The sequence below is a fragment of the Labrus bergylta genome, chromosome 9 (genome assembly GCF_963930695.1).
Source record: "Labrus bergylta chromosome 9, fLabBer1.1, whole genome shotgun sequence".
In the NCBI taxonomy this organism is placed as follows: Eukaryota; Metazoa; Chordata; class Actinopteri; order Labriformes; family Labridae; genus Labrus; species Labrus bergylta.
In genome coordinates this window covers 4151376-4170803 of record NC_089203.1, presented here as the reverse complement: position 1 = coordinate 4170803, position 19428 = coordinate 4151376, and the positions used below count along the sequence as shown (strand labels likewise).

The following is a 19428-nucleotide window of genomic DNA, read 5'->3' as shown; positions in this document are numbered from 1 at the left end:
TGGGATGATATGGAGAACTGCTTTTGTGCTCGGACATGTAACACATGCAGTCTACCCACCACGTTCTTGATGATCTCATCCTTGCCGTCCTGCCTTTGGACTTTGAGCAGATGGTAGCAGAAGTCAAAGAGGTCAAAGCGGCGCTGCTGTCCCAACAGTACGATGATGGCACAGCCGGCCCAGTTCAGGCCGTCCCCAAAGCATTGCCTGGAAGGAGAGGCACAATGACGCATGAGTTGTGCTTCCATATAATAATAATAATATTACATTAGACTTACCTAGCGCTTTTCTGAATACTCACAGACACTCAACAAATAACATCAAGAAAACAAAACAATGAAAACAATACAAAGATGTGTATGAGAACAGAGTTTGTTAGTGGTTGTAGACGATGTAGAAGGTGGAGAGTTTGGGAGAGAGTTCCTGAGGGTGGGAGCGGCATTGGAGAAGGCCCTGTCCCCCCAGGACCGATGGTTAGTCCTGCAGTGGGGGGCAGGAGGTTTGCATCAGCAGACCTGAGAGTGCAGGTGGGAGTGTGCATGTGATAATATGGAAGTTTGAAGTGGATACACTGGGGGATGGGGAGCCAGTGGAGGTGATGAAGGACGGGGGTGATGGGATCACGGGTGCAGGAGTGTGTGATTCTGATCTCAGTGTAGCCCATCCATAGTACTTCATTATCTTTTTTTTCCTGGTATAATGTTCCTTGTCTGGATTTGAACCAAGATGTGGTCACATATACCACCTACAACTTCCCCCCTTTTTTTTATTTGACTTTAAGGCTCTCCTTCTGCAACAGGGCTAGTCATACACATGCTTGAAATGCTTTGTCTTGTGCAGAGGGAGCAGAAGCCCACACTGCAACATCAAAGTCTACTGAAGAAGTCAGCTTCCCTTGTGCTTTTTTCACTTCTTCTCTTTCTACTCATATCAACTTTTCCACATAAACCATGAGCAAAGTTTTTGCAATATTTTGCATTTCTTTTTTGGGTCAAAAGAAGTCTGCTTCCCCCTGATAGAAAAGATAAAGGAAACGCTCCTTCTGGGAAAAAGAAGCCAGGCTGTGATATGTATGTTTCTCAGAGTTCATCTGCATTCGATTTTAGACATTTTATAAAACTATCCTGCAGTACACATGAACTCCAGCCATGTGCTACTTACTCTGCCGTGAACTCGTGCGTGCCCACGGGGATGCAGTACACAAACTGCATGGCACTCCACAGGCGGTGGAACTCCATACACTCGTCGACGTGCATCACCCCGTTGGTGGGAGGGGGCCCGCGCCACACCCCGTCCTGCAGGAAACTACGGATGCGCGTCAAGATGACCTCGAACATTGAGAGGCCGCAGCACAGACGCTCTTTGGTCAGCAGATCCCCCTCGCGGGCAATGGCAATTTGCTGGTATAAAAAAAACGGCAACAATACTTGTAGCATTAAAATATGGAGGAAAAAAAAGTGGATTATGGATTAAATATACAGAAAATCAAAGTCGGGCAAACATAGGATTCAGTTGGTCTCACCTGGGGGGTTCCCAACCTCTCAATTAGAGGCACAAGGTGGAGAGGGGCGTACTTTGCTTCCAGCCGTTTCATCCTCACCTCCAGACGCTCTCCCTCTATAAACCCACAAACACAAGCAGGGAAATGTACTAACGGTACTAAAAAGACGATGACATCAGTGGGTACATGACTTCACTTTTCAAGCTTCCTGCCTGTAATGCTTTCATTTACCTTTGATGTAAACTCGAGGCAGAATGTTCTGGAAGGGCGCAGCGTGGAGCAGGTCACACACTTCCTCCTGCGACTAAGATTCAAACACATTACAACAAAGGGTCACTCAAAGTTCAGCACCCACTTTGCACCGTGGACATCCTTTTACAGAGCATGCTGGTGGCCATGACGGGATGGTGATAAAAAAAAAAAAAGATGCTGCTCGACAGTTTTTAGATGAGTTCCTTTAACTCGGTCACAAAACGTTTGAAGAGTTGTGCTTTTATAAAAGGAGCGACATCATCTAAAGCTAAACGTTATTCCAAAGACAGACATGGGATGGATTGATGGATTAGTCAACACGATAGTAAGCTTATGCGCAGACTGAGATAAGTGAATTTGTCCGTTGCTATGTTTGTCAGGGCGCGATGACAAGCCACAGTTAGCAGGTGATCATTTGTCACACTCTTTTAAGTACAACATCCCATGTAATCTCGTTTAGCAGCAAGAGGTCATGTTTACATCGCAATAAACGCTGATCAGTCTGGCTGAGACGTTAGTGTGTTAGTGTATATATCTGCCACGTGAAGTCAACGTGCTAAGGGATTGGCATGGCAACTGTTAGTCAACACATGCTGTGAATCAGACTTAACTACAGGTAAGGGTGATGGAAAACAGAGGCATGCAATGATTTAGACACACACACACACACACACACACACACACACACACACACACACACACACACACACACACACACACACACACACACACACACACACACACACACACACACACACACACACACACACACACACACACACACACACACACACACACACACACACACACACACACACACACACACACACACACACACACACACACACACACACACACACACACACACACGTGCAGTGAGAAAGACATGGTAGAGAAAGTGACAGCTGAGTAGTGTTATCTAGACAGGTAGACAGGTACTCTCAGGTGCCCAGAACCAGAAGAGTTCAGCACAACACTGTACCAACAACCAACCACATGAGTTCTATCAGCTGTCTATCGACTTACAAATATTAAAACACAGCAGCAAAATCTGTGCTTTGAGTAAGAAAATAGTTTGGATTCAAATATCTGATCCCAATGTCAGACATTTCTTGAGTCTTTAGGGTCCAAGAAGTGACATTTCACTAATCTGTGTCAAAGAAAAGGACTCGTCTCAGTCCTTCGTCTTTTGTGGCCGGTTGAAGATAAACTGTGTGTGCTGAACCAACAAAGACAGAACAAAGAAACAGAAAGACAGCAGCCCCAAATCAAGAACTGGTAAGAAAGAAGGAGACATATTCTGCCTCTGTGATTGCAATAACAAAACCTAAATCCTTACCACCTGAGGACGATGCCAGCGTGTAATGAAAAATAGAGTTTTGTTTCAGAAAAAAACCCAACAACATCAAATGTTAAAACATTCTTCAAGGGGCACATGGAGTGTTTGTGTCCATGACATTTTATTTCAGATGTGGATTCACAAGTTATTGGTCACCCACAGAAAAACATGGCAGTCAAGACAGTTACTTTAACACATTAGTGGACCCCTATCACTGAGCATTGCCAGGGACAACAGAGAACAATAACATAAAAAGGTTGGGGAAGCAGGGTTGTAAAAGGGAGACGATGGATTTGTCCAGAAAGATCACAATTGACAACAACAACAGCAGACGTCGATACGGTCAGGGGGTTTAATAACAATGAAATAGTTAAAAATAGTCATCAATGCTTGTAGTAAAAAAAAAAATGTCTTACCAGAGCTTGCTCGATGAGCAGGCAGAAGAGGATGGCATTTCCTACCTCCCTTAAGCTCTGGAAAACATCTGTCTTCAGCTCGGCATACTCAATGATGTCCTTGAGCTGATGGTGGAAGAACTCCAGGATACCTGGAATGGAAAAAGTACAGCTTGGATTCCCTTCTGGTGACACATGTTAAAATAACACACAGAGGGGGCGCTGGTGGCGCCGTGGTTAGTGTGCGCCACCAGCTATGGAGGCTGTGGTCTTCCAAGCGGGCGGCCCGGGTTCGAATCCAGCCTGTGGTTCCTTTCCCGCATGTCAGTCCCTTCTCTCTTTCCCTGATTTCCATTTCTATCCACTGTCCTATCTCTCCAATAAAGGCACAAAAAGCCCAAAAATAAATCTTCACAAAAAAAAGAACGCACACAAAGTCGATTATTATGCAACCACTTCATTCCTGCAGTCTAACATACTGCACGGCTAAGCGGTGTGTGCCCTCTGTTACTTCCTTATGTCTAATCTATTGCCACCTGGATGAATCAGGAAGGTGTCAGCGTGTCTGCCCAGCTGCCCTGACCCACATTTGGTCCAAGCATCAGGCCGTCGCAGCAGACGACGGAGAGGATCATTAACCGCTGACAGTAAGATCAAAGGCAGTAAGCCAGGTACAGAACTCTGGGTACAGAACATCAGTAATCTACAGATTAACTAAACGCTCCTCATACAGAGCGACCATCTGACTGACCTCTAATCTGTACGCAGAGATCTGTGCTGGAAAGTAGACATGAAGGGAAAGCAGCGTCTGTGACTTCATGGAACAATCATGTGTGCCTGATCTCAATGTGAAGGTGTTAGTCTTCTTTAGCAGAGGTAAACATTATTTAAAAATAGATCATTTGTATGTCTTAATGTGTTTGTTAAATCCAATACATCCAATCCCTAATGTTCCACATTAGCACATCTACTCCCCCTCTCCTGTTTAAACTACAGGCTGGCTGATTCTGGTGATGCAGTGGTTCACATGATGTCAGCGTTTTCCTCTGCTGACGATGTGCTGCGAATACTTCACAGCTGCTCCAAGTGATTTCTCATTCCAGTTAGATTTTGTTTCCAAGCCCCGACTTGAAGAGGTGCTCACAAAACACTAGAGGGGTAAACCAGGAGGAACGCTGAGCTGGCGTTTAAACGGGGAGGGAAACGCTCGCTATCAATGGAAGGATATCGACTAGCATAAAGAAAATATGCTAACTTGCATAACCATGAAAATGTTTTTTTTAAAAGGATAAAAGGATGTCTTGTTCAGAAGTAAGGGGAGAAGCTTAGAGTCCATGCAGCTATGTGAGAGTTGATAGATCAACGCTAACATTTGAATGATAACCTGCTCACAGTGGTGATGTTAACATGTTGTTGCTAAGCAGGTCAAATATCTGAATGTCCAAGCTCTACTAAAAAAAACTACTACCAGTCTATCTAAGATAAACACGTTAGCATATTATGCACATGATAGCATGCTAACATATGCTAAGTAGTTTGAAAAACATAAATACAGCAGAGGCTGATGGTAATGTATTTGGTCTAAATTTGGTAAAAGAAGTACTGGTATTTATTACATTTTAAAAAGTGATCACCCTCAGTAACTTACATGGTTGCTGAATCTTCCACCAAATAATGTATCGACATTTTTTATTTTATTTTCTTTGAATGTTAATTTAAGAGTTTGGTGTTTTGTCAAGAAAGACTTTCCAAAAACAAATATTGGACAGAGCAAAATTATGACTTGATGCGAGCGCGATCCAGAGAATTACCAGAATAATAAAAAAATCTTCCTGAGTGATACAGGAAAATAAATAAATGTCTTCTGAAAACATGTGCTAACATCCTGGTGGGTTCATAAAAGTCAGTAGAGGAAATCATCAAATTAAAGCCCCAACAAATACATTTCATAACCTTAGAACAAAATGATCGACTAACTGAGATACCAACAGACCAACGCTGCTAGCATGGCTAACATTTAGCTGTTGACAAGGCATCAAGGAAACATCTTGATCTCTTACTTTGAATTAATCTTATTAAAGAAACTGTTTGAAATGAAGCATTCAGAGAGTATCTCCTCTATCCATTTTAAAGAGACAAAGTATGTTTTGTTTCATGACTACAAGACAAGTGTAGCCCCTCACCCTAAAGCATCTTTGGTACCAGTGAGCATTTACACCGTCTGTACTTCAGATGAGAAATATTTTTATTCACCTGAAATGAACTTTAAATAATAATATATTTCATGCTTTGTTTATTGTAGAAAGAACTAACTTCATGCAAAATCAAATTAAGCTGATATAACAAAGCACCTTGTGTCAGGTTTGTTCATTTTTTCCCTCTCATTATCACTAACACAGACAGAGTGACATGATTTACATATTCTGATTATATCATTGACTAAAGAGATGACATGACAGCCACATTTTACATTTACCGTCAGGTCTGCCACTCTTGTAAACATCTAATCAAATAAAATACAGCGTAAATGTCGTGCAGTGGGTTTAGTCACAGACACTAACACTACACATTTTCCCAACATGCCCTCTGTTCACAGTGACAGTGGGGATTGTAGTCTCACCTGGTGAGCCGTACTCATGGCGCGGTAGGCGGCAGATCTTCGGCATGACTTCGATCAGTGTTTTTACATACTGCAGTATGGTGCCCTGTAACTGCAAAGTGACAGGGAAGATGGATAGAACGCAGCAGGGGGAAGAGAGGGAGCGGGCACAAAGAGGGAACAAAAGATTTCACCGTCAGAACGCAGCCCACTCGGGGAAGAAAATGTGATTTTAGGGCTGGGATGAAAAATGAAGATAAATACCAGGCTCTTGACAATCTTCAGCAGCTCCTCCATCACGACTGCAATGCCTTGGTAACCAAGGAGACGGCAGATGGTCTTGAAGTGAGGCGGGCCAACAAAGTTTCTGTAGGAGCTGTATATGTGGGAGTAGGCGATGTTCAGAGGCTGGGAAGAGAGAGAAACAATGTCAGTCTGGAACAGTAGGAAGAGGGGTTTCCTTTATACATACTGCTCTAAGACTTAAAGAGGACACATTATCCCCCTTCTCCACCTTCTCCACCAGTCCCCCTGTGGTCTAAATGAAACATCTGTGCTGTGCTTTGGTCAGAATATAACACGAATCAAGCACCAGAGGAGGTTTGTGACCCTGTATAAACCAGCTCTCTCAGAACGCAACGTTTTGGTGTGTGTGTCTCTTTAAATGTAATGACCCCCCCCCCAGCCCCCCCCTGAGTTTTCCCAGTAGACATCACTCCTCTGTAGTGAGAATAAAAATGGTTGACCAGCACAAAAGTTTTGCTCTAGGCTGGAGGTGGAGTTTATGGGTGGAGATACAAGGAGAGGGGATTCTTTTTACCAGAATCCCACTGTGACATCACAAGGAGAGCACATTTGAAACAGAGCATTTTTCTCTGTTTTGTAAGACTTATGCAAACCACAAACAAAGGACTGGATGGATTTATTTCACATTTAGTGGGTCAGTAGACACTCAGGTTCCCAAATATATGTTAACAAACACTGAGAAAGTGGATTTTTCATAATATGTCCCCTTTAAGAAAATCTTCACAAACATATCAAATATAGCACCATACCTTGGACCCATACAGGTAGTAAGGCTGCACATTAGCTGGCTTGTCTCTTTGAGGCTCCTGGGTGAAGGGAATGGCTGTGCGTACGAAACTGAAGAGAAAACAACATTTTAAAAACAAAGCAGGGACAAAAAAGATACCAATACAAAAAATGTATCCACACAACGATTCAACACAAAAAATAACCAACCGGTTTGTGGATCCGTTGTAGCAGTAATTAGGCAGGAAATCAAAGTTGAGTTCCCAGAAGACGTGGAGTGTGATTCGTCCGTAGGGAGCGGATACATTGTGGTTGGCCTCGCGGAACATGGCGTCGAAGCTGTCCAGGGTCATGTGCTTGCACAGGAGCCGGTGGGTTAGTCTGTTGATCTCCAGCAGCCACTCCAGCTCCTGCCAGAGACGGGATGTGACATGAGGATGATGAAGCTCAGTTTGAACTGATGTTAGTGTGGGAGTATTTGTGTCCCTGGTGGTGGGGGGGATCTTACCACTATGGAAGTGAGGTCCTCGCTCTCAAAGCGGCTGATGGCGTGGTCCAGGGACTTGTACATCGCTGCTGAGATCCTCTGAGTGATCAGACGGTTCAGGTCAATAGAGCGACCCAGCAGCTGCAACACAAAGAAGGAAGAGTTCAGCAATATGGTACAAGACAGAAAATCAAATACACAGGCTTTGACACCTGCTCTCATGGTGTCTAGTACCTGAACGTGTCTCTGTTTGAGCAGGGTTTCGTAGCGGTTTGAAGGAGGGTACGGGATGATCACACCATAGTTTTTACACTCCGCTCGGAAACGCTTGTCCAGGAGGACGCTGTGAAACACACAGGATTTTGCAGATTAAGTTCACTGCCTGCTGCAATGCTTCAATTATTAAACAAATGTCAAACAAGAACTTCTACCTTCCAGCCATTGCTTTGTAGTAGGCAAATATCTGATCTGCTAACTTGTAGACAAACTGGTCAAAGCAGAGGTTCACCTAAAAGCAAGGGGGGAAAAAGAGAAGGTGATGTAGAGATTGCAACATTTTAATTTGGAATTCAAATGACGGCCATTCAACGTTACCTCAGCCTCGATTTCATCATACAGGAACTGTTTCTTGAACTTAGTGAGAGCGTAGTAGCCACTGTCGTTATAAAGGTCTAGAGGATACAGCACATATCTGGAGAAGAGAGAGTTGTATTTATAATAAACTCTCAAAGTCAAAAAAATCACAATCAGAGTTTCAGCCCTCGATGTGTTTGTCTTACTCCATCATGGAGGGTTCCTTGGTCTCCAGGATGTGGTCGGTGAGGATCCAGGGCATGGACATCTCAATGGGGAACTGGATTCTGCGACCCATGGTCAGCTCCAGGAAGAACTCTCTGAACCACAGCTGGGAGAGGTCACAGCACTGCTGCAGGGCCTCTGGACAGGGGGGGAGCAGAAAAAGGAAATTCTTCAAATACCTACATATCTTCTAGCAATACGATTCAGATGAAACAGGGTGGCTTCAGTGTGGTCCACTCACCGCTGAAGTTGAGCAGGTGTGTGAAGAAGAAGGAATGTTTGTGGAAGTCCTCTATAGCCACCACTATGGGTCCATCCAGGCTGCTGCGGAGCGTCTTCTTAGAGCCGCTCTTATCTGCTATCAAGGACTCCAGCATAGTGCGCACCATGTACAGCTGCAGGCGGAAGGTGAGAGTGAAGACATAAACAGTGATGAAGCTAGTCTGAGGGAGGGTTGCTCAAAAATCTCTGTAATGAATCATTGATCATCAACAGGTACCAAAACATTAACGTGGCTGTGATTTCCTGTTTATACTTTGCATCAGCATCGAGTTGACTCAAGACAACTAAGAGCTAACATTTATATCCTTTATTAAGCTTTTTTTCTATATTGAGGAGGTGCAACATGTAGTGTTGGGATTTAAAAGACCGCACCAAACTGTGTTACATGTTACAGTTTCATTCATCCAAAAACACATTTGAATCATGGAGTACTGGGTGCTGGACACAAAATATAAATACAAAGACAAAAGGAAGATTCAGAAGATTCACAATTCACATTTAGTGGAATGTATACTGGAGCTCTATCCTTTTATCAGACATGAACAAGTGAGGAGACACGCCTCCATATATACGGTTTCATTCATTCACTCGTCTTCTACTCTGCATTCTCTGTTTTCCATTGAGGTGCCAACATGATCCAGCTATGGGAGTGTTGCCTTACTACAACTTCCACTAAAACTCTGCCTGCTCTCACATCTCAAGTCAACTGAAGAATCTCTCAAACTAAATGAATAAAGGATTGTAGACAGGTTGCTGCTCTGCAGTGGTCAAACTGTTGAAGCCACTAAAAGACATTCATAACTATAATTATTATCATTATCATCATCAACTAACAGCAGTGCAGCCAATATGGGAATGTTTTGGATGATGTCATTTAGCCGTTTACGTTCAGGACGAGCAGGGGACAACAAGATGGCTGTGGTGGTGGCCGCCATCATTATGAAATATAACCTTCATATCATCTTTGCTCTTTGTATGTATGTTTGAAAGGCCTGATGCAGGATGGTTCAAACTGTTAACATCAGGCCTGTACTGTAACTCAAACATCAAGCCCACAGGCCAGTTTAAAAGGCTCTGTAAAGACCTGTCCCATGACTCACCTGTGTGCTCGAGGGTCCTACAGCCCTGCGCGGCACTTTGATGTCAAATCCACCTTTGGGGTCCTTCTCCCCCCTCAGACAGGGGTCATTTGGAGGCTCCCTCGCCCCCTCCCAGTCACAGACCGTCTTACGAATGGCCTGAAGAACACTGCAGAGAAGAAAAGAGGATTTTAGAGAGAGCTTCCTGTCTTTAACATGAGAGCCGTCAGATACTTTTTACAGTATTATCAACATCCATCCTGGGTGATCGGACACAAAGAGGACATTCTTAATGCTAGTTGTGAACTCACCACATGTATGATAGCTCAGGCTGCACATTATTATTTATTGTGTGCTCTCATGTGTCCACCCTCTCTCCCCATATCCACACAATGATAACACACAGTAGTCTAACAGACCCTTCTCATACATGACTTATTTAATATTTCTCCACTGTATCTTGTGAAAATCATTTGTCTTTATTTTAATTGAACGATAAACCTCAGAACTGTATCACCTGTCACACCACGATTCATATAATCAAAAGTTTTATATCATGTCATCAATCTGTTATCACTGCTGCCCGTGCAGTGCGTGTGTAACAGAGAACGAGAGAACAGCTTTGTATCACGGTTTGTTAACATCATTTAAGGCCATTGCACACCGAGGCCATTTTTTTCGTCCGAAATTGACGCACGTTAAGAATACGATCCCATGTTATGTCCATCATGTTTGCACACTGACTCTGAAACTTTCGTCCATCTTTAGTTCTTTCGGAACTTTAACTACCTCAAACTGTCAGCCGCTGTTCAGGATCAGTTGCTTCATGTGTGGTTACTCTTTGATTGACAGGTGAAACTTAACTCACTCTGGTCTGGTCTTGTTTGGTTTTTGTTTTTTTCCAAGGAGTGAAAGAAGCAGAAAATCATCTTCTCTGCTGGATCACTCTGCGTGATCTACGAGGCATTTTGTCTCATACTGCGAATTTTCAGTATAGAAAAATAAACGCATCGGTCTCAGTGTGCAAGGTGTCTGTGCGTACCCTTTTTTTTCCTGGATTACGAATCCAAAAAACACATCCGGAAGAAACGGACCCAGTGTGCAAAGGCCTTTAATGTTAGTGTAATGTAGGCGAAGAGCCTCTGTGTTGTTTTACATATGAAGGGGGAAAGTGAGATTGGATTCAGAGTGGTCACTGGGGACGCTTTAGGAAATACATGTTGACGCAAAGTGTGAATAAGTGTGTGATCGCCCAGGAGGAGGGATGTATAACAAGGTGTAAATTGCCAGTTGAGAGTGTACCTAATGAGGACGTTCTTCTTCTTGCGTACAGCCTGGCGCAGAGGCTCTCTCAGGGTCATCTGGGCAAAGTCCTGCAGCGCTGCGTAGATTGTATTCCTGATGGCCTGGTTGAACACTGACTCCATTCGGCCCATCAGAACCTTCACAGTTTAAAACAAAGTACCATATATCATCATCCTGACCTCAAGCACTACCGATCATCAACATGCTTAGAGCTAAACATACAGTCCAACATATCACTCTCATATCTGTCCATTAAAGATCACCCCCATGTTTTAAGACTTACTGTCTTTAAGAAATACTCTGCATTTAAATGTGTGTCTTAAAATGGTTTTGACAAATCCATCTATTAAATTCACCTCGTCCTCATTTTTCAAATCTGAAATCTAAGAGTATAAACAGTAGTACAGGGTCTTCTGCTTCCCTGGTTTTTAAGTCTGATTCTCAGAGCTACCAAGCTGTAGAGTCACTAAACTCAGGTATATAAAAGCAGGAACTCTGATCAGGTCCGCAAGTGCACGCGTATTGGATCAGTAGCGTTAGAGCTAGCCTCCTAGCCAACATCTCCCTGGATCCGAACAGCTATTGGAACTGTTTGTTAACAACTTATTGTCGCCTTGGAGTCAAATGCCCGAGCATCCGTTATGTTCTGCCATCCTTATTTGTGTGCAGGTCCTGGTATGGGTGTACAAAGTCCGACATTATTGGTCTAACCTTTAAGTTCAATAAAAAGTTCAATAAATGGGGCGCTGGTGTCTCAGTGGTTAGTGCGCGCGCCCCATGTATGGAGGCTGTAGCCTTCCAAGCGGGCCTGTGGCTCCTTTCCTGCATGTCATTCCCCACTCTCTCTCTCTCCCTGATTTCTGACTCTATCCACTGTCCAATCTCTCCATTAAAGGCACAAAAAGCCCGAAAATAAATCTCAATTAAAAAAAAGGTTAACCATTTTAAGAAATGGAAAGGAGGGGGGAGGTTACATTTTGAAAAAGGCAGCTATAAACAATATGTGTTTTCATTGTGTTATAAAGAAAGGCTCAGTATTTCGGTGTAAAAGAAATGTGTTTTCATTGCTTTGATTTAGGATGGCTTTTGTTTCTGCTACCCGTTATGGCCCCTCATGAAGCTGGGCCCCAGAAATCTTTCCCCCATACCCTTCCCTTATGGGCGGCCTTGGCTCTGATCGACATCATTGATATGAGAGTGTTTTTGATCTTCTTTACAAACTCACTGACGGATAGTTCAAAAAAATGTTGAACTATTCCTTTAAAGTTGAATGAATGGCAATATAAAGAGCTTTCAAAGCACAGACTTCAAAGAGTAACTGTTGTCGTTTTTATACCTGCAGTCCTTTGATCATGGCAATGACCTCCACCAGGGCAAATTTCTCCTCACTGGTGTAGTTGTAACGCGTGGCTCGTTCATACTCCTCCGCTGTGCCGGGGCAGTCCTTGTTGCAGAACTTATCTGTGGGATGGACCAGCTTCCAGGAGTACTGAAAAAAGACAAAGAGAGCTATTAATACATCAAAACTACCAAAAATATGTCATACCTGAACCCACACATTTTAAAGGAGACATATTAAGAAAAATCTACTTCTACAGTGTTTTTGAACATATATTTGGTAACCTGAGTGTCTACTGACCCACAAAATGTGAAATAAACCCACCCAGTCCTTTGTTTGTGGTCTGCATAAGTCTTACAACACAGAGAAAAATGCTCTGTTTCAAATTTGCTCTCCTTGTGATGTCACAGTGGGATTCTGGTAAAAAGAATCCCCTCCCCTCCCCTGGTATCTCCACCCATAAACTCCACCTCCAGCCTAGAACAAAACTTTTGTGCTGGTCAACCATTTTTATGTAGGGGTGTATTAGGAGTGTCACTACATTTAAAGAGACACACACACCAAAACGTTGCGTTCTGAGAGAGCTGGTTTATACAGGGGACTGTTTGAAAAGGTGGGAAAGTGGGTAAAATATGTCCCACGTCTATCTATCCCAGCCTTCACTCAGTAAACTCAGTCACTCCACGGCGTCACTCACCACTTCCATGACATGTGTGCTCCACTTGGACAGCAGCTGCAGGCCCCTCAGAGCCAGGTCGAACAGCTCTCTGTACTCCTCGTCCGACTTCTGGCTGTCCAGGCCCGAGCCCGTCACCACCTCGCTGTTGCTGTAGCGCGCCAGCTCCGAGATGAAACGGATGTGGTCCTCCCTGATCTGCACCATCTGCTCACAAAGGTTGTACTGAGGCGAGATGCTGCTCTGGGTGCACGTCCACCTGGGCACAAAATGGAAGAGGATGGAGGGTAAGCGAGCAGATGCTGCTGTGGTCAAGAATACCTGAGCGTATCTGTAAATCTTTAATACAGATGGCTAGACAAGTCTGCTTACTTGGACTTGTTTTCTTCATAGTGAGCACTCGTCTCGATGTAGCGGGACAGTTCTATCTGCATGTCTCCAAATAGTGGCACCACTTGAAGCTGAGAAGCGCAGCAAAGAATGGTTCACAGTCATATCATGCACACAAAGAAAACTGGATCACAGAGCTGCTGAAGAAGCAAAAAAAAAAAAAAACCTTACTTTAAAGAACTTGTCGATCTTGCTCAGGTTGATCCTCTTCTTGGCATCAAGTTTGTAGATATTACTCACGTTCCCATCCATCAGGTACAAACCAAAGCCCATCACCTGACACAAGAAGAGACGGATTGTTTAACATTAAAGTAAAGGTCATTTAGCTGGCTACAGTGTGTGGGTAAGCAGCAGGAGGTGACAATGCATTTACCTTAAGCAGCATGTGTTTCTCACTGGGGGTCAAATACATCTTGTTCTCATAATAGTCGACACAGATGTTGACGATGTCGGCCAAAAGCTCCTCGTAGCCAGGAATCACCTCCAACTGTTGGTGTAGGCACTACAGAGAAAAAGAGCAGGAACAAGAGAAGGTGGAAAAACAGGTCACCTGCAGATAAATTCTAATTAAATCATAAAATGACCTTACTATGTGATCAGACATTAAGGAAAAATGCTATGTTAAAGTGCTGGCTTCACAGACAACAGTACAGCAGCCAGTATGTCCTCCTTCTACGTTTCTAGCGACAGATTCTTGCAAGCAAACTGGCTGACCTAAAAATCCTCTGCATGTTTCTAATAAGCTCCAGGAGCAGAAACGTGCTCAAACTAGGATCACTATTGGAGAGAGGTTAGAACGCAGAAAGGTTTCAAGATCAATATGGAGCAGGCTAAACACTGAAGCTTCAGTGTCTGTCACATGGCAACCTGCTTTCACATCGAGGGAAGAGGGGGACGGGGGAGACAGCTCTCTTCAATGTTTCTAAATTTGGACTGAAGATGCTTTTTAAAAATGGAGAGAGGTTAGAGCAGAGAAAGGTTTCAAGGTCTATGTAGAGCAGGCTAAACACTGAAGCTTCAATGTCTGCCACATGGCAACTTTCTAAGGAGGAGGGGGTGGGGGGAGACAACTCTAATAATTTGAATTTGGCCTGCAGTACCGATTTTAGAATCTACGTGTCAGAGCTACATATTGCTCCTTTAACTTTTAAATCTCGAATGCTTTTAAGTGGAATTCCAGTAATTAAAACAGTTTTTTCTACAACCTAAGAGATGCAATCTTTTAATTTAGCCACAAGAAAACATTCAACCTGACTTGGTGTCTGTGACTGGACTTTGCTCACTGACATTTTAAACAAACTGTAATCTTTTACTTCTTTCTCTGCAGTTATCATCTGACGATAAAGAGTAAAAAAACATCAGCTTGAAGGCTACAAACATGTTTGTTCAGCAGGTCAGATGTTCATTAATTGTGAAATTGTGCCACTTTGACACTTTTTAATTCGACTGCACACTTTGTCACATGTCATCCTAAAAGCAGTACATGCACACAAACGTGAGTCATTCTGCTCTATTTGTACAGCAAGTCACTTCCTGTGGGTTCAGAAAAAAGGTGGCTATAATCCTGTGGTAAACAGAAAACAAACATTTACAGCTTTGTTTCATGAAACGATTTGGAACTGTGAAATTGTGAAACGGCAAATAAAGATTCTAGACAATAAAAAGACTTATTTTATCTGCTTCTCTGTCTGGTCCAGGGGTGTGTGTGTGTGTGTGTGTGTGTGTGTGTGTGTGTGTGTGTGTGTGTGTGTGTGTGTGTGTGTGTGTGTGTGTGTGTGTGTGTGTGTGTGTGTGAGAGAGCCCTTTCTGCTCGCACCTCCACAACGAGAAATCAGTTTGGAGCCACAAAATATATTTGAGCCTTTAAATTAAGTTAATGCAGCCTATAAATCCATTCACAGTACTAATAGATGTAAATCTGCTTTGGTTGATATATTTTACCACATAACATGCAGAAACTCTGCAGTGGTTTTCCCTCCATCGCACACTGCTTCCTGTCTGCCTGTCCGTCTATATGTATAACAAACAGGAATGCAGTGGGATCATATGTGCACTGGTTTGCTAATTAAACAACAGATGGATAAAGAGAAATGTGGTCCATTTAACAAAACATCTTTATATGAGAAGTCACTACTGAGGCAAACTTCTTACTAGGAGTTAGAGCTCCTCCTGTACCTGAGTCATCTCACCTGCTGTTACCAGGGTCGGGCAGAGCGAAGTGAGAGTGGTTGTAAGACTTAACAGAGAGCGGGAGCAGGAAATGGGAGGGGAGCGGAGCAGAGCAGGGATGTTGGCAATCTGACAGTATGCTTATATTTCACATCATATACGGGAGACTCATTCAAAACATTCAGGGTTAAAAGCAGCACCCTCCAGTTCTGTACCCCGAAGCTACCGCCTATATCACTTTTGTCTTTTTGTCTTGAGTCAGCCAGGATCTCCGTTTGGTTTTAGTGGTCTGAGGTCCGATGCTCTGATTTTTTTTTTTTTTTTTTTTTTTTTATGTAAATTTTTTTTTCTTTTGGCCTTTATTAGATTGGACAGCTGAAGAGAAACAGGAAATGCTGTGAGGAGAGAGTGAGGACTGACATGCAGCAAAGGCTGAAGTCGGATTCGAACCCGCGGCTGCTGTGACAAGGACCATAGTCTGTGTACATGGGTCGTGTAACATAGCAACTTGGCTGTCAGCGCCCCAATGCTTCATTCCACGCCTTGTGGTTTTACGGCGTTGCCACATAACTTGCAGCAGCGGTTGAGTTTAATGGAGAATGAATCACTTTCTCTGAAGTAGGCTACCTTTGCTCGGTTCAGAAGCGGCTCCCTTTCTCTCAACCCGAGCAGGCTGATCCTTTGCAGTTTCACACTCTGCAGTGTGCTTGTCCTGGAGATGTCTGTCATCATACTTTTTTGTTGTTTGCTGATTTCTGGCAACACATTGCCTAACAGTGAGCGTCACTGAGGCAGGATGTGATAAGACGAAAAATTTAAAATTATAATAGTAGCCTAATAATTTAATAAAGTTGCACATGTTTTACAGTTAGAGAATGTAAAACACTTTAAAATATCAATAAATTAAAATAAAAATGTAAAAAAGGTTTTCTTTATCTGCAATGCTACTGGAAGCCACTGGAGGGCGAAGCTGCAGGTTGCCGACCCCCTGACCTGGTTCACTCATTTCAACGTTACACCCTGTAATGCTTTCTAAACTCTGCATACCAACCTGAGTGATCCTGTTGTGGTTGGCTAAAAACATCGAGAGGTTCTGAGACTCCTGGATGGACTGAGGGTCGGCCATCTTCCTCAAGAATTGGGCAGCCCTGGAGGCAGAGGAGGAGATAACATATTAAACAGCTTTAATTTAAGGTACTCTTCAATGTTTCCATTCATCACTTCTTTAGTCTTGGGTCACCACCTTTTGTAGGCAGAGTGATCATTCTTAACGCTGCACTTCATGTTCTTCAGCTCGTCCAGCACTGCGAACATGTTGATAAATTTGCCCAGAGTGAGCAGGTAGGCCTCAGACACAAAGTCCTTCCTCCTCTCAGCGTGACACAGACGCTTCACCTCACCGCAAAATCGCTCGATGGCTTTCCGCTGTGGAGACAAAGAAAAGACACAAAATGTTTAGTACATCAACTTATATTTAAATCCCACTTGACATTAAAAACTAATCTCAGGTGATATGTGTGCCATCATAACAATCCAATGATAGTTATAAGCATGTGTCAGAACTCAATTAATTAAAAAAACACGGGTGGGCAGGTGAGTCTTACCTGGAAGTACATGAACTTCATCAGCTTGGTCACTTCAGGTTCTAACACCTCCACCGTTTTCTCGTAGATCTCCACTCTGTTGGGTTGCTCGTTGCATTTCACCTAGCACACACAAGAGGGCGCCATCGCACGACTTGGTTTAGAAACAGCAGTTTACACTTTGATCAGTTCAGCCGGTGCATACAACAATATTATGGCTCAAGATGTGACTTTTGCTTTTGGTGTTTTGTTTTTCTTTTCTCTTTTGAGATTGTTTCACATTATATAAGAGGTACCGGTGTAATAATGTAAACATTATATAATGTCTCTGTGACACTGCAGAGCTGTTGGGATACATTTAAAGGAAGAATTTGCAACATGTTACACATAAAAACAGCAGTAAATCAAGTATATCCTCTGTAAACTTCTCTCTGAGTCATGACTGTCTACAATGAGGGAGAAGCTTGAGTCCCAGAAAGAGACAGAAAAATCAGCAAGAAAATGTCCTTTTAGTTTCTTTTATGCGGGTAAGAATAGCAGCACAACAACGGACGTGTTTAAACACTAGGCCTTCATCAGCGTTCAGCTCACGTCCTGCCAGCTGTGTTGTTGTCAGAGCTGTGTTTACATCATGTTTACATGGACAGGACGGCCTGGAGTATAAAGCTGTTTCAGTAAAGGACTAAAGAAAAGAAGAACAACATACTCACTGATTATTATTTGTTTGTAACTTAAGCATGTTTAGATCACGGTCATTCTGTGTCAATGTATGTGCAATATGAAGCTACGAGTTAACCAAAGTGTGCTAACATTAGCATGCTAACACAACAATTCAGGACACAGGCGACTGCAGCTCGAAAAATTGACAACTTAATCCGCCGCTGACGCTTAATGGTGCTTAATTATGGTGCGTAATTATGGTGCGTTCTGATTCATAACTCCTTTGTGTGAAAGCGAGTGGAGAGGGGTTGGAGGTGTGCTGCTGGAGGAGAGTGGAGGCTTCAGAATGGAGGAGGTGTCACCAAACAGCTGTTTGTTTTGGTTTCATGCTTGTGCTCAAGGGCGACATCTACTGGATCAAAAAGTCGCACATTCTTCCTTTAACAAAAGTAATAATAATAATAATAATAATAATAATAATAATAATAATAATACATTTTATTTATAAAAGCGCTTTTGAAGAACTCAAAGACACTGTTCAAACATTACACATTACACACAGGTCATATCAACTATTACATATTAAACAAACACGCAGCACAATCACACATTGAAAGCTTCTTGGAAAAGGTGAGTCTTGAGTATTGATTTGAATGTCAGTGTGGTGTTGACTACGTGAGTTAGAGAGGGAGGAGGCAGCTATGTAGTAAGGCTCGATACATTTCAAAAACAGGTTAATATCTGATTTAAATTTAATGATCAATCAATGTAGAGATCAATGTAGAGATCAATAGATGCTAAATGCTGACAGCTGTGTTTCTTATTTGGTCGTTAGAGCATGCTGACTGGTTTGATAAAGGACCAAACAAACTTCTTTTTCAACAAGCTCTGCTGAAGTCGTCATGTTTTTCTTTCCCCAGCAAGGTGCACAGGGAGAGAGAACTGATGGTTCAATTTACAGACGATACTGAGCAATTGATACACCAGCTGCCAGGCGGAGAGGAAGCAGCTCTTTTTACAGTTGCTGTGAATCCAGACTCAACAGATGTGATACCAGTTATAACCTCTTTAACTCAGCTTCCTCCTCCAGCCCGAGCAAGAGCTGTCCAGATAAAATAACACTCTCTGTCCAATCCAAAAATGACCCCAGACACCTTTCAAACGCATCTGGGAAAGTGTGTGATAGTCCTGGACTGACTTAACCATCTATTATTATTATTATTATTATTATTATTATAATATGTTGAAATATTATTTACAGACAATTCTGTTTTTCAATTCACACAAACGTGTAGTTGCTGCCAGGATCACTGTAAAGAAACCCTCTATTATAAACACACTTTCTGTGTTTGGCTATTAGTGGAAGAGTTTGTAAACTCTTAGCATAGAAGGGGGTCCATTTTAGCGCTGAATAAATGTGTATAATCGACTTTAATTTGGAGCAAACAGCACCAAAGCACCAAGGAGTTTTATTTAAAGAAGCTCTTCGTCTGCTGCAACAAGATCAGACCAGGGGGAGAAAAGACAAAATTGTACTTGGTG

At 42.9% G+C, this 19428-nt stretch overlaps 1 protein-coding gene across 2 annotated transcripts in view; it reads right to left on the bottom strand.

Annotated features, from left to right (window-relative positions):
- The window catches only part of cyfip2 (cytoplasmic FMR1 interacting protein 2), a 30542-nt gene that overhangs the window by 1961 nt on the left and 9153 nt on the right, over positions 1 to 19428 (bottom strand). Inside the window, exons 5-29 of one of the 2 annotated variants that reach the window (XM_020629721.3) lie at positions 17248 to 17349; positions 16887 to 17068; positions 16695 to 16791; positions 13848 to 13976; positions 13646 to 13750; positions 13457 to 13545; positions 13106 to 13343; positions 12406 to 12558; positions 11067 to 11206; positions 9786 to 9933; positions 8645 to 8798; positions 8385 to 8541; positions 8200 to 8296; positions 8037 to 8113; positions 7840 to 7948; positions 7627 to 7746; positions 7329 to 7528; positions 7142 to 7229; positions 6351 to 6494; positions 6108 to 6198; positions 3509 to 3639; positions 1733 to 1805; positions 1523 to 1617; positions 1162 to 1400; positions 60 to 207 (exon numbers count right to left, since the gene is read on the bottom strand). In XM_020629721.3, the coding sequence (XP_020485377.1) occupies positions 60 to 207; positions 1162 to 1400; positions 1523 to 1617; positions 1733 to 1805; positions 3509 to 3639; positions 6108 to 6198; positions 6351 to 6494; positions 7142 to 7229; positions 7329 to 7528; positions 7627 to 7746; positions 7840 to 7948; positions 8037 to 8113; positions 8200 to 8296; positions 8385 to 8541; positions 8645 to 8798; positions 9786 to 9933; positions 11067 to 11206; positions 12406 to 12558; positions 13106 to 13343; positions 13457 to 13545; positions 13646 to 13750; positions 13848 to 13976; positions 16695 to 16791; positions 16887 to 17068; positions 17248 to 17349 (3306 nt within the window). Of the gene's footprint in view, positions 1 to 59; positions 208 to 1161; positions 1401 to 1522; positions 1618 to 1732; positions 1806 to 1912; positions 3096 to 3508; positions 3640 to 6107; positions 6199 to 6350; positions 6495 to 7141; positions 7230 to 7328; positions 7529 to 7626; positions 7747 to 7839; positions 7949 to 8036; positions 8114 to 8199; positions 8297 to 8384; positions 8542 to 8644; positions 8799 to 9785; positions 9934 to 11066; positions 11207 to 12405; positions 12559 to 13105; positions 13344 to 13456; positions 13546 to 13645; positions 13751 to 13847; positions 13977 to 16694; positions 16792 to 16886; positions 17069 to 17247; positions 17350 to 19428 lie in introns of those variants that run through there. The other variant, XM_065958871.1, reaches the window with a different exon arrangement.